This window comes from Condylura cristata, unplaced genomic scaffold (genome assembly GCF_000260355.1).
Source record: "Condylura cristata isolate star-nosed mole 26May11 unplaced genomic scaffold, ConCri1.0 scaffold00031, whole genome shotgun sequence".
Classification (NCBI taxonomy): domain Eukaryota; kingdom Metazoa; phylum Chordata; class Mammalia; order Eulipotyphla; family Talpidae; genus Condylura; species Condylura cristata.
The window spans coordinates 17,439,566-17,454,033 of record NW_004567132.1 but is presented as its reverse complement, the minus strand read 5'-3'; the positions used below and the strand labels follow the sequence as shown (position 1 = coordinate 17,454,033).

The 14,468-nt window shown below is 37.1% G+C and overlaps 1 protein-coding gene and 1 pseudogene across 1 annotated transcript in view; one reads left to right on the top strand and one right to left on the bottom strand.

Moving 5' to 3' along the window:
* Positions 1–7,218, top strand: part of LOC101633884 — a 10,040-nt pseudogene extending 2,822 nt beyond the window's left edge.
* Positions 7,090–14,468, bottom strand: part of POLE4 (polymerase (DNA-directed), epsilon 4, accessory subunit) — a 12,148-nt gene continuing 4,769 nt past the window's right edge. The window contains exon 4 of the mRNA XM_012731450.1: positions 7,090–8,046. Within this exon, the coding sequence (XP_012586904.1) occupies positions 8,033–8,046 (14 nt within the window). The 3' untranslated portion in view covers positions 7,090–8,032. The remainder of the gene's footprint in view (positions 8,047–14,468) is intronic.

Below are 14,468 nucleotides of genomic sequence, written 5' to 3'. Positions count from 1 at the left end.
TATATATATAATTTTATATATCGATTACAAGTTGAGATGATGTTTTCATGATCATTAATGAAATAAAGCTCAGTACTAAAATGAAGGATTGGGAAAAAAGTAATGAATTTTTTTTTTTTTAATTTTTGTATAGAACTGGGGTATAGCCTAGAGGTGCAGGGTGTAAAAGGATTCACCAGAGACAGAATGGGGAGCAGAACAGGCAGATTTACTGAAATACACTGCTGAGGAGAGCAGCGGGTGACATAAGAGAAGACTGTGCCATGTGTGTCAGTTCCCTCACCAGGGATTGAATTCAGGTTTTAGGGATGATATTGCTAAGATTCAACCCCTAGGCCACCAGGGAGGTTTACAGCAATTTTTAAAATTAGGATTCCATTTTATATAGTACAGCTCTGTATCCAAAAAATATTAAAAAGCACCTGCTGTCAGCCTGCAGGAACAAGGGTAGCAGTGAGAGTGAGCAATGTGCTGGGTGAGGAGTGACAGGTCACCACTGTTCAGCTGGGCAGCGGCTCGGTATCTGTGATCATCAGCTACATCCGACAGGTCAGGGCGATTGTCAGGCCCAGAGGAACTCCAACCTGCATCAGAGCCTGATGACACATTTGCCAAGTTTAGGGTGATCTTTTTATTTTCTTATAGTATCGTTAATTTTTGGGCAGTATTTGATTTCAACCCTCAGGTATAGTCCCCATAGTTCTACCACCACCATTCAAGGTGCTCTTCGGTAGCTAAATGAGGTGGCTGACAAGGCCCTACCAGCCCTGATCGACAAATGCAAGAAGTACAATCACATCAGTTGCAAGAAAAGTCAAATTTGATTTGGTCTCCCAAAATTCCAAATCACAAATGCCATGGGACGATTTTCCTTCGTGTGATAAATTCTGATTTCAGCTCCATCTAGTGGGGAGTAAGGCCAGAGGCCTATGCAAAAATCCTTCTCTCTGCTTGGGCTATGTTCTTTGGACTTTAAGAAGGAATTTCAAGATGGAAGCATTCAAAGTAATAACTCTTTTTAAATAGCTCTTTTCAGGAAAATGACATTGAGGACTGCCTAATTAGTAGGCACAACATTATCCAGCCAACAGATAAACAGGTATTTTAAATTTCCTCAGTATTCCCAACTGGGCAATCTGAACGTTAGCTCATCAGTCATGAGATGCCCAAAAAAAAAAAAAAAAAAATAGCATTGACGAAAAAAATTTTAAAAGGTATTATTTTGCTTTAGGGTATTAGACACATGTGCCATTTGGGTCTATATGGAGATTCTTAAGGTGATAGAGGCTTTCATTTTGCCTGTTATTTATTTCAGTGCACAATGAAGTTTTAGTTGAGGAAATGATGAGGACTCTGAAACAGCCTTTCAAAGAAGCTGCAGTGTAGCAGAGGGCTACAGCCCCTACCCAACTGTGTGAGGGCTGCCACCTAAAAAGCCTGCACAAGCTCAGTGACCACAGAGAGGGAGGGAATTCCTCTACTACCAAACCAGAACTACAAAAGCACCTGACCACATTAACTAATCAGGGGCAAACGACTACTTTTGAGGAAGTTCAGAAACTGGGGCATAGGAATTAATAACAGCAAGAGAAAATTGATCATTTCTTTCCTGAGAAGGAAAAGAAACAAAAAGTTCACATCCATATAATGAATACCAGAAGTGAATTACCACCTAGTAACAATCAATTTAAGCTATATATGCTAACAAAAAAAAAAAGCTAAGAGATCTGTAATTGAATCTTAAAGTATTTTGACCCGGGTAATAAAGCCAGAGACCTACAGGAACATTCTGCCAATAAGACAGTTCCATGTACAGCACATTAGTTAACACCAAGAACTAGATGCGTGTGAATTAGACCCTGCTCATCTCTGATAGCTTCTTCAGACTCCCAGTTCCTCTGAAGACTTGTCTAGTGACTCAGAACCATCCTGCATAACAGTTAGCTCACTCTGCTGCAGCAGGGCTCCAGGAGGCATGCAAACACCTGAGCCATTGCCCCAGGGAATACCAGAAACCCCTGGAACTGGCTCAAGGCTCTAGCAGTCTTACTGAGGAAAACTTAAGAGGTATCACTCAGTAAGCATAGAGAGGCCTCATTGTCAACCATCTGGGCCATCACAATGAGGCCCCTGTTAAGACATAGAGGCGCTCTCAGAAGCTGCAGATATTCCTCCAGGTGGCAATTACACAAAAAGTGAGCAATTCTCCTAGCAGATATGAAGGTTATTCAGAGGTCCCCCATAATTTCCTTTAGAACCAGTTTGTGAAGATGGACACTTTGTCCATATCTTGGGAGAGCATGGGGGAGGAAAGACATGATGTGAGCTTTGAGAGGTGCGGCAAAAGGCACTTCTCCAACAGATACTACTACTCAGAATGGAAAAGGAAAATTAGAAGCTTCAAACGTCTGAACATGACTTGCTGAAAAGGGCCTAAAGTTGATTATGAAGAATTCTTTCAGAGTGACCAGCACAAGAACAGCCCAGCTTCTACAGTGCCCCCTGGTTTCTCATGGTTTGTGTCTTAGTTCCCACTTGGACTCAAAGCCATAACCTCCAATACAATCTTTCTTCAGGAATCAGAGGTCATATTTAAAGTGGTTTTAAGTCTGTTGGGAAGCCATAAGCCCTTGATTCTATAACATGAAAAACATGAAAACCTAGAAACCATCGTTGACTTTGTAAACTCTCAAACTGAGCTTGTTGCAAATGGAAAAGACCATCAATCAGGTGTTTGAGAGGCCCACCTCTAAACAGGCACAAGCTTATGGAGTACACCACATAATTCAAAACAACTGATTCCTCTCTTCTCAGTAACAAAGAATGGAAAATTTAGAGAAAACCAGCAGCTTACACAAACAAAACCTTGACCTCCTTGAACAACTGCAAATAGTAGGCTCCAAAGCTTCAAAGCCACAGTTAAGAAGCTCCTGACCAGTGAAAGCAAACTGAAGCATGTTACTCGTCTTGGAACTGACAACCTACTGAACATGAGAAGTTATATCTGTATATCATACAAACATTTGACTGATACCAAAGATCTACAAAGAACTCATATAATTCAACAAAAACAACCCAATCAAAAAGTAGGAGGTAAAAAAAGGCACTTCTCCAAAGATGACAGATGGCCAACGATGCATGAAAAAATGTTCATCATCACTTATCATTGGGAAAATGCGTATCAAATGATGACATTATGACCCCTCTCCTTTGAGAATGGCCCATATGAAAAAGACCAAAAACAAGTGCTGCTATGATGTGGAGTAAAAGGAACCCTCTCACCTGTTAGTAAGAATGTAGAGTGGGCCAGACCCTAGGGAAAATAATATGGATGTTTCACAAGATTAAAATGGACCAGCTGCATGAACCAATAATTCCACTCCTAGGTATTTTCTCAGAAACCTAAAAACACCAATTTGAAGGGAAACATGCAATCCTGTGGTCGTTGCATTATTTACAATCGCCAAATTATGGAAACAACCTAAGTACCCAAAAAGTAGATGAGTGGATCAGGATGTGATACCTATGCACAATGGAATACTATTCAGTGATCAAAAATCATAAACTGATGCAATATGCAGCAATATGTACAGGGCTAGAATTAGCTTAATGATTATACTAAGTGAAGTCAGTAAGGAGAATGACAAATTAACAGATGGTGTCACATGTGGAATACAGAGAAACCAAACAATGGGTGAGGTGAAATGAAACTCAAAAACCCCTGAAAACTGACTACAGAGGGGCTGAGAGCAAGAACAAAGTAGTGAGGGGGAACACTGAACTACAATGGTGTGCTGCAGGTGCTCTGGGGGCGAGGGCAAACCTAAAGGGGGTGATCCTATTTCTAAAGTACAATAGCATAAACCAACATCACCTAAATAATTTTAAATGTAAGTAAAAATAGGAAAATGGAATTAGACGCTTCACCAAAGAAGTCAGAGTGACAAATATACACATGAAAAAAATGCTATGCCCTTAGAGAAATGCAAATTAAAACCATAGTGGGATGCCACTATATACTTATTAGATCTTTTTAAATTTTTTAACATCAATAACTTGCAAGAATACAGAAAAACTATAATTCTCAATAAAATTCCATTTTCCTATTTTTATTTACATTTAAAAGTATTAAAATTATTTACAAATGCTCATTGTCCTCCCTACTTTGTTCTTGCTCTCTGCTCCTCTATTGTCAAATTTCGAGGGTTAGTTTTTGAGTGTGATTTTATCTCACCCTTTGTTTAATTTCTCTGTATTCCACATATAATTAGCTGGGTATTTTAAAATTTAAGATTTACTTCTAGGTATCTAACTAAAGACTGAAAAAACACTAATCCAAAGGGATATTACATGCCTTCCTATATCCATCACAGCACTTTTTACAGTAACCCAGTTATGGACACAACCTAAGTGTCCAGTGACAGATGATTAGATTAAGATGTGGTGTATGTACATATACACACAATACACTACTCAGTTATTTTTAAAAAGTGGAAAAAGATGAAATCTTGCCATTTGCAAAAAAGAAAAAAATGGATAGGATAGAACTAGTTAGGATTATGTTATATGAAATAAATTAGGGAAAAAACAAAGGATAATTTCACTCACATACAGAAATAAAGGAACAGATAAAACCAAATCTAATCAAGACCTAGAAATTGAATATAAACTGAAGTTAACATAGATGGTCAGTGGAGTCACTGGACTATAGAAGATTATGAGTGCCTTGGTGGTGAATATGATTATATGTGCCTTTCTAAGATTCCCCACTTCTAAATATTTACCCAAGAAAAATGTAAACATATCCACACACACACCAAAAAAAAAAAACTGTACACAAATGTTTAAAGCAACTTTATTCATAGTCACCAAACACTTGAAACAATCAAAATATTCCTCAATTAAGAAACGGATAAATGTGCAAAACATATTCCACCGTGGAGTACTACTCAGCAGTAAAAATGAACAAACTTGATACATACACCATAGATGAACTTAAATGCATTATCCTAAAGACTTAGACACAAAAGTCTACATACTATATGTTTTATGAAAGTAATAGTATAGAGGTAATAAAAAAATTTTGGTTAGCAGGGAATAAGTGGGAGACCGGAATAAGAAAGGACAATAAAGAGGCAGTATGTAGAAATCTGTATGGTCATATGTCTATTTATAAACGTGATTGAAATGGTAATAGCATGCACTTATCAAAACAGAACTATGCCTTAAGAGGAGTAAAATTTGCTTTAACAAAAATAATTCATAAAATAAAAACATGTCACATGGAAATTTTAGAATAACCCCCTCAACTGATAAGCTAAGTAGCAAGAATGGTTAAGATGAGAAGTAAAGTCTCTTAACCTCCATTCAAGGGTTCTTTAAACGATAGCAGTTAATTTTCTTTAAAAAAAAAAAAAAAGGTTACTCCAAGTAAGAAATACATTACTACCACAAATCTGGCAGCTTAAAACAGTTTTTTAATCACAATTTTACAGATCAGAAGTCTGGCACTGAATTCTGGCTGCATTTTCTGCTCAAAATGAAGGTGTTGGTCAGCTGGACTCTATGTGGAGACTGTAGGAGAAAAAAAAATCCATTCTAAAGAACATACAAATCACTGGCAGAATTCAGTCTAATGCCATTGTAGAACAAAAGTCACTTCTTTGCTGTCAATGAGAGGTTGCCCACATTCCTTGGCTCACAGCCCTCTCCATCGTCACAGTCAGCACTAATGAGTTGTCTTTTTTTTAATGCGTTAAATCTTTCTGACATCCTCTTCTGCCGCATCTCTGTAATTTCCTCTTCTATCTTCAGCCAAAGAGAAGGGTCTGCTTTTAAGGTTTCTGTGATTATTTTCCCCAGATAATCCAAGATAATCTATTTTAAAGCCAATTGATATTAGTTGCATCTGCAGCAGCTTTTGTCATGTTATGTAACATATCCACAGGTGTACCAGGAATGTAGATAATGGGGGCCCAAATTCTGTACAGTATATACTTCACAATTAACTATTAAAGATACATACAAATGAAACAAAAATACTTAATCTTACTCAAAACGCTGATGCTTCTAACATATTTTAAAATGCCATTGGTAACATACTATACTGGCCAATGAGTAGCAATCTCTGAGTTTACCTTGAATAAAGGCCAGTGTGTCCTTTAAAATTCTATTTGAAGTAATAGGAGACCTGTGGAAGATGACTCAGGTCTAAGAACCTCTGAAACCACACTCAAAAGTTGTGGGACTAACTAATCAAAAGAAAAATCCATTTGAAATGACACTGTATAAAAGTCAGTGCTACTGGGGCCCTCCCGGGTGGCGCAGCGGGTTAAAGCACTGCACTACGAAGCTTAAGCCACTTCCTCATGAGTTTGATTCCCGCCTGCCCCGGAGGAGTCCACATGGCGTGGCAGACCTCTCCTGACCCGCCCGCTGCTCCCCTCAGCAGTGTACTTCGTCAATCTGCCTGTTCTGTTCCCCATTCTGTCTCTGGTGAATCCTCTCACCCTCCGCATCTCTAGCCTGTACCCCAGTTCTATATGAATAAATAAATCTTTAAAAAAAAAAAAAAAAAGTCAGTGCTACTGAAGGCTGTCAAAGTACAAAAAGACTGAAAAATCATAACAGACTGAAAAGATATCACAAGTAAATGCAAAGTAATATCCTGAATTGGATCTTGGTAACGAAAAAGGGAATTAATGGGAAAATTAGAGAAATTCAAATGAAGTCTGACTAGTTAATATTCCTCCTAAAGATTACTATCATAGTTTTGACAAATGAACTTGGTAATCTAAGATCTAACAATGAAAAATTAGGTGAGGGGTTTACAAGAACTTTGTACTATCTTCGTAGCTTTTCTTTCAATCTAGTATTACTCTAACATTTACTCATGAAACATAAGAATGAGCATCTTTGCATTTTTCTAGGGAGACTGTGAACTTTGTTATTCTCAATCTATAATCTAAAAATAATTAAGACCCACCATCTGAGGCTTTTCTTAAATACTACTTTCCAAATACTCTGCCTCCTTTCTACTAGGTCACCCTCACCCCACCTCTGAAACCAAAATTTAGCCTGGAAGAGGAGAACAATGAGGAGTTGTTGTTTAATAGTACAAAATTCCAGTATGGTGAAATGAAAACTGTTCTGGAGATGAATGATGGTGATGATTGTACAACATTGCAAAAGTACAACAATCCACTTAAAAATAGTTAAAACAGCAATTTTTGTTATATATATTTTATCACAATCTAAAAATAAAGGGTACTAACACATGCTGTAACATAAAACTTGAAAACATTACCTGCATGACAGAAGCCAGACACAAAACACCATGTATTATGATTCCAATCATATGAAATGTTCTAAAATTGATAGCTGCAATATTAGTATATTTACTAAAAACTATTGAAATGCACTCACTTTAAAATGGAAAAATTGTAAGGCATGTAAATAATATTGCAATAAAGTTGCTAAAATATTTAGTTAGTTCTAAATTTATTATCACAATTTACTTAAACTTAAGACCATAAGTGGTATCCAATAAATTCTGGAGCCACATTCTGATAACATGCTGGGAAAATAAAAATCAAATAAATGAGAAGACTGAGGTTTGGAATGGCTGACAGGAAAACTCAGGAAGGCCTGTGACTAGGTCTGGTAACTCTCCAGTCATACAAGCAAAGACAAAGGCAAAGTTATAAAACACACTAGGCTGCAGTTGATCACAGACCTTTATTCTGGTCCTCCTCATCATCATTTATTATCATCAACCTACACAAAACATTTTTTTATCTCTGCCCCAAGCAGCAGCAGCTTGCAACCAGGCTTGAAATGGAAGACACAAGTAGTGGAAGACCTTGTAGAAAAAAGCTAACAAATGAGAGCTGTGCTTATCCCAGCTAGATGAAGGTACAACAGGAAAGTGTGTAAAGAAAAGAATCCAGACTGTCTTCAAAGCTGAGGCCTGCAGGACAGGGACTAACGGAAGGACGCAGGTGAAGAGTCACAGAACTGCCCAGCTCGGAAATCAATCCAAAGTACCTAAAAACACAAAGAGCAACATGTAAAGCAAGGTGCCTGGAGAACTGGCTGAGTGTAACAATCTAGGCAGTTAAAGTGGAAGCTGCTCTAGCACTGACAGTTCTCTCAGATCAAAATACTCATTTAGAAGAATATCCCTCCAAAAGATACTTGGGGAAAAACATGTCATCACAGAAGGTAGTCAGTTAGGAATTAAACAGTGAGAGTAAGATAAAATTAAAGTTAGGTGAGAAAAGGGATGAGCTGCATTAATGAGCACTGTAGAAACCATACAAAGGATGAGTGATAAAAAATACATGAGATAAATTCTCTAGGCAAAGTTTATATCTTTTTAGAAAGTACCATTTCAAGGTGGGAGATTGAGCCCATAAATTCACTGACTCACCCCATGCAAAATTCCATTCAGAAAGAAAAATTGTTCAAAAAAGATATAAATCTACTACAAAGAACAGGGGTCCACCAGCTGTTAAGAGATTTCAACAAAGAACTGAATAACAGAAATATGACTTAATTTTATTTATAAACAGAACAGAGGAAAACAAAGTCTAGTATAATCACAGAGGGAGCTACAGCAGAGGTGGTAACCCATCGGCCTAGAAGACCAAAGGGGAGATCCAGACTCAGACCCCAAGAATGATGGAAGAGACAAGAGACTAAAATGGGTTAATGACTTCAAGGGTCTATAAAAGAAACAGTTGAAGCCATCTCCACATCCTACATGCAGCACCACCAAAAGGCAGGCATTTAATCCAAACTTGGGAGGAAAGAATCGGAAGACTTTCTTCTAAAGAACTAAATGAATTAGTGGGATAGAACCAGAGCAGTTTTTGAAAATGCCAGTTCACCACAGTAAAGCTTTCTCTGTGTTCTAGGTCCCCAGCACAATAAGTGGTCCAACTCTACCCATTCTAAACTGTTATATAAAGAGGACACACATGTCCACACACTTTCCCAAGTCTTCTTAGCCCCTCATTTTCACATAGAATGAAAATTACTAGGCATCTGAAAAAAACCTACACAATGAAAGACCAAAATGTCTATTTTTAAAAGTGGCAATACAAATTACTGCTGGGGCCACTGATAAAATTATTTTTAAAATGAAAGTCCTTTAGACACTGAAGAAGCATCAATAAAAGACAAATCCAAATCTAGAAAAGATAAGAACATGAAGTAAACTCAACATCCAAAACTGCTTTGCAATGAAGGTATTTTTCTAATCTAAAGAAAAGAGCCAAGGGCCCTCCCTGATGGTGCAGCGGGTTAAAGCACAGCACTAAGAAGCTAAAGCCACTTCAGCATGAGTTGTATTCCTGCCCTGGGAGGTGACCCACATGGTGTGGCAGACCTCTCCTGGCCCACCCACTGCTCCCCTCAGCAGTGTACTTCATCAGTTGGCCTGTTCTGCTCCCCACTGTCTCTGGTGAATCCTCACCTCCCCTGCACCTCTGGCCTGTTCCCAGCTCTGTATGCATAAATAAATAAATCTTAAAAAGAAAAAAAGAGCCGAGAAATTGCTATGGCTTTGGCAGACAGAATCAGTCAAAAGTCAAATCCCAGAATCCTTCAAAGAGGGAAAGGTCTTATAACTTCCCTTTTAAAAGTTAGAGTCCCAAATGGCTAACCTCTCAGTAAAGCAGACTCAGAACCAAATTAGCCCCTTTGCAGACCCATAGTTAAGAATTTGTATTTACCACAGTGATCCAAGAACCCTTATTCCAAATCTTGGATTGGAGATAAGGGTATCTTGCACTAATGAATGCCCACAGGTGCATTGCAGAAGAAAAGGAGAAAAAAAAAGTTACAGTGTATATGTGCATATATAATGGAATTACTTTTCAGTCATAAAAAATAAGAAAATCCTACCATTTGTAATATGGATGGACTCTGAAGGCTAGTAAAATAAGTCAAAGAAGGACAAATACTATATGGTCTCACTTCTATATGGAATCTTAAAAAAACCAAACTCACATAAAAAGGACTAAGACTTGTGTGCTAACGATAGGCTTTGATAAATTAAAGATGCATGAAGCAACTGAGAGAGTAACAATTAAACGTATAACAGAGGGAGTATGTAACTTCCAAACTCACAGAGGGTAAAGTGGATTAACTCTACTCCAAATAAGAAAGATCAAAAGCTAAAGAGAAAAGAAAAACAAAAACAATACAGGCAAATACAAATAGCACAGAAGGTGATAGACTTAAACCTACACAGATCACTAATAACAAAATATAAAGGAATTAAGTTTCCAGTTAAAGACAGTCTGAACGCTTAAAAATAGTCCAATTATATACAATTCACAAAGATGTGGAGAAGTAAAAATGGAAACACACACTATGCAAATACTATATAAAAAAGATAGTAAACTTTAATGTTAGACGAAAGACTCTTTAGGCAAGTCTACTAGAACTAATAATAATCAATTTACAAAAGTAATTACCAACAATGCATAATACTAAATTTACATATACCTAATCACATGATCTTAAATATGAAATAAAGATAAAAACAGAAATAAAGTAAAAATGGTCTACATAGTATGAGACTTTAGTAGCTGATTAAATAAACAGACAAAAAGATACTCAGTAACAGATAATCTAAATTGCAATAACCAAATAATATTGTACCCAAGAGCTACAAGATATGCCTCTTCTTTGAGGACAGAAAACCCTCATAAAATTGATCATACACTGGGGACTTAGAAAAAGTTTCAAATACTCCAAAGTACAAAAATATTTTAATAAAAGTGCATTTTCTGAAAATAATACAATTATCATTAATAATAGTAACAAGAGAACCACAAAATTCTCATATTTGTGGAAATTAAAAAATATTCATGTAAGTAACACAAGTTCTTCATAATTTGATAGTCAACTTAGTGGTGTAACAGGTTAACATGCAGCACTGTGAAGCTAGCCACAGCCGCTTCAGCTCAGTTCCATCCTTGGCCAGAAAGGTGACCCACATGGCACAGCAGACCTCTCCTACCTCTCCTGCTACTCCCCTCAACAATGTACTTGTCAATCTGCCTGTTCTACTCCCTGATCAGTCTCTTGTGAATCCTCATAGCCCCTGCATGTCTGGCCTGTACCCCAGTTCTGTATACATAAATCTTTTTTAAAAAATTTTTTTTTCTATTAAAATTTGTGAGACGCTAATGCAAAATCTCCTGGGAATTTTTTTTTTTAAAGATTTATTTATTCATACAGAACTGGGGTACAGGCCAGAGATGCGGAGGGTGAGAGGATTCACCAGAGACAGAGTGGGAAGCAGAACAGGCAGATCGACGAAGTACACTGCTGAGGGGAGCAGTGGGTCAGGAGAGGTCTCCCACACCATGTGGTCTCCTCCGGGGCAGGTGGGGGATGAACTCATGCAGAAGTGGTTTAAGCTTCTTCTTTGTGCTGTGCTTTAACCTGCTGCGCCACTAGGGAGGGCCCTCTCCTGGGAATTTTATAATGAAAATGTATACAGTGCATTTTCAAGTTTACAAAAGAAAAGGTTAATGAACTTAAAAAAAAGTGATGGAAGAGCAGAACCAATGTAATATAAAACAAAATATATATATTAGAGAGAATCAACAAAGCCAAAGTTGGTTCTTTGAAAACTGACAAGTTTCTAGTGAAGTGATCAAGAAAAAAAAGGTTGTGATTATATTAAGAATAAATTTGATAAGTTTAAAAAACTACCAAAAAGTCTAGGTAGCTGTGTGACTAAATTCCACCAAACATTCAAAAAATAATGCAATTTTGCAAAAAGTTTTCCAAAGAACAGATAAAGCAGGTATATTCTCCAATTAATTTGTATGCTCACATGTTCCATGAAAGAAAATGCAAATCTCTCTTATAAATAATGACCCAACATTTACTAAGCTAATCTGCCAAAAATTTATGGTATGTCTAATTACTGGGAAATATCAAAAATTCTCATTGAAACCAAGATAAATGTTTTCATCACTTATAGTGCAGCATAACAAGATAAAAAATTTAAAAGGGTTGGAGAAAATGTTACAAAATTGTCCCACTGGCAGATAATAAATAAAGAAATCCAAAAGAATCAATAGGCAAGTCATGAAAATTAATAAGCACTGAGAAAGATGCTAGATATAAAATTAACACATAAGATCAGTTACATTTCTATACACTAGCAACATGTAGAAAATGCAAATTTTGGGCCCTCCCTGGTGGCGCAGCGAGTTGGAGCACTGCACTTCCAACCTAAGCCAAGCCATGGACACTTCAGTGTGAGTTCGATCCCCACCCAGGAGGTGACCTCTCCTGTCTCACCTATGCTCTCCTCAGCAGTGTACTTTGTTGATCTGCCTGTTCCGCTCTCTACTGTTTCTGGTGAATCATCTCACCACCTCTACATCTCTGACCTGTATCCCCATTCTGCATGCATGCATAAATAAAATCTTAAAAAAATAAAATGCAATTTTTTTCTAGTAAGATAGCACCAATGAAAGCATCAGAAGTATTACGTATTTAGAAAAACACCTATTTTCTTTAGGAAAATAAAAATTGTATTAGCAGTTAAAAACAAGTAAGTGGAGAAATATATGGCATTCATGAACTGGAAGATTCATTATTGTAAATATCATTTTTTCCCTAAAGTAATCTATAGACGCGGGCCCTCCCTGGTGGCGCAGTGGGTTAAAGCACTGCACTGAGAAACTAAAGCCACTTCTGCATGAGTTCGATCCCCGCCTGCCCTGGAGGTGACCACATGGCGCGGCAGACCTCTCCTGACCTGCCCCCTGCTCCCCTCAGCAGTGTACTTCGTCGATCTGCCTGTTCTGCTTCCCACTCTGTCTCTGGTGAATCCTCTCACCCTCCGTATCTCTGGCCTGTACCCCAGTTCTGTACGAATAAATAAATAAATCTTTAAAAAAAAAAAAAGTAATCTATAGACGCAATGCCATTTCAATCAAAATTTCTTTTTGTACAACTTAACAAGCAGATTCTAAAATGTACATGAAAATGCAACGAATCATAAACAGCCAAGAAAAAGGTGGAAAGACCTGCTGTTTCAGATAAAATTAACTGTAATTTAGACAGTATGGTACTGACAAAGGAATAGATGGTACTAACAAAGGAATAGACAAACAGACCAATATGCAAGAAAAGGAAAGCTCAGAAACAATCTTGATTTGTACCAAAGGTGGCACTGCCGAACAAATGGATATGGATAAGTGCATTGCTAATAAAGAAAACAAAAAATGAAACTGGACTTTATCTCAATTCAATACACAAAAAGTCCACTACAGTTTACAAAAGACAAAAATACTATGGAGATTAACTTCAGAACTTGAAGAAGAAAACATTTCCTATTAAGCAGGACATAAACATCACTACCTCTAAATTTAAAAATACATTTGACTACTTTTAAGAACTCATGTTTATCAAAAAGTCATAACCAGGAAAAGATACTTGCTCCACATATACTGAAAAAGATTCCATTCAGAATCTGAATTCTTAGGAATAAGAAAAAACAATGAAACAGCCATAAGAAACCTGAGCAACTCCACCTTCAAAATGGAGATACATATGAAAAGAGGATCAATGTTTCCAGTAATCAGGGCAATGCAAATTAAAACTACAATGCAACTGTCATTATACATTCCTATCACAATCAAAAACTGATAGCAAAATAAATACCTGACAATGCCAAATGTTTGAGATAATGAACAGCAATGGGAACTATATACTACTGGCAGGAATGTGAAATACAGAAAGATACAGCACCTAATATATTGCCTATACTCAACAATTTTATGCGCTCACACACACCCTTTGTAAAAAGTGTACAAGAATGTCCTCAGCAAATTGTTCATAATAGCAACAACAGGACACATTAAACAAGAGAATCCAACAAAGGAACATTAAAATGGTTTCACTGCATTATTATCAGTGGTGCACCATACAGCATAGAAAAAGAAAAATCTAGAGATATGTGCAAGCACATAGATCAATCTAAATAAAAAAAGCTGTGGGACAGATGCTAACCAATGAACAAAGACAGCTGTTTCCAATCTAGAAAGTTCAAAAAAATGTAAAAATGAACCCTATTACTTACAGATGCATAAGTATATGGTACAACTATAAAGAAAATCAAGGAAGGAATAAGTCACAATACTGTTATATCAGGAAAGGAATGGAAAGATACAATGACAAAAAGGTATACAGAACTTCTAGAGTACTTGATGCCCTACTTCTAGGTCTAGCTGGAAGTTATTAAGGTGTTCATTTTATTACTTGTTGAGTTCAACATTTTTCTTTGTTACAAGGAAAAACTAAGAAAATACACACTCTTTTTTTTTTTTAAGAGTTTTTTATTTATTTATGCATACAGAACTGGGGTACAGGCCAGAGATGCAGAGGGTGAGAGGATTCACCAGAGACAGAGCGGGGAGCAGAACAGGCAG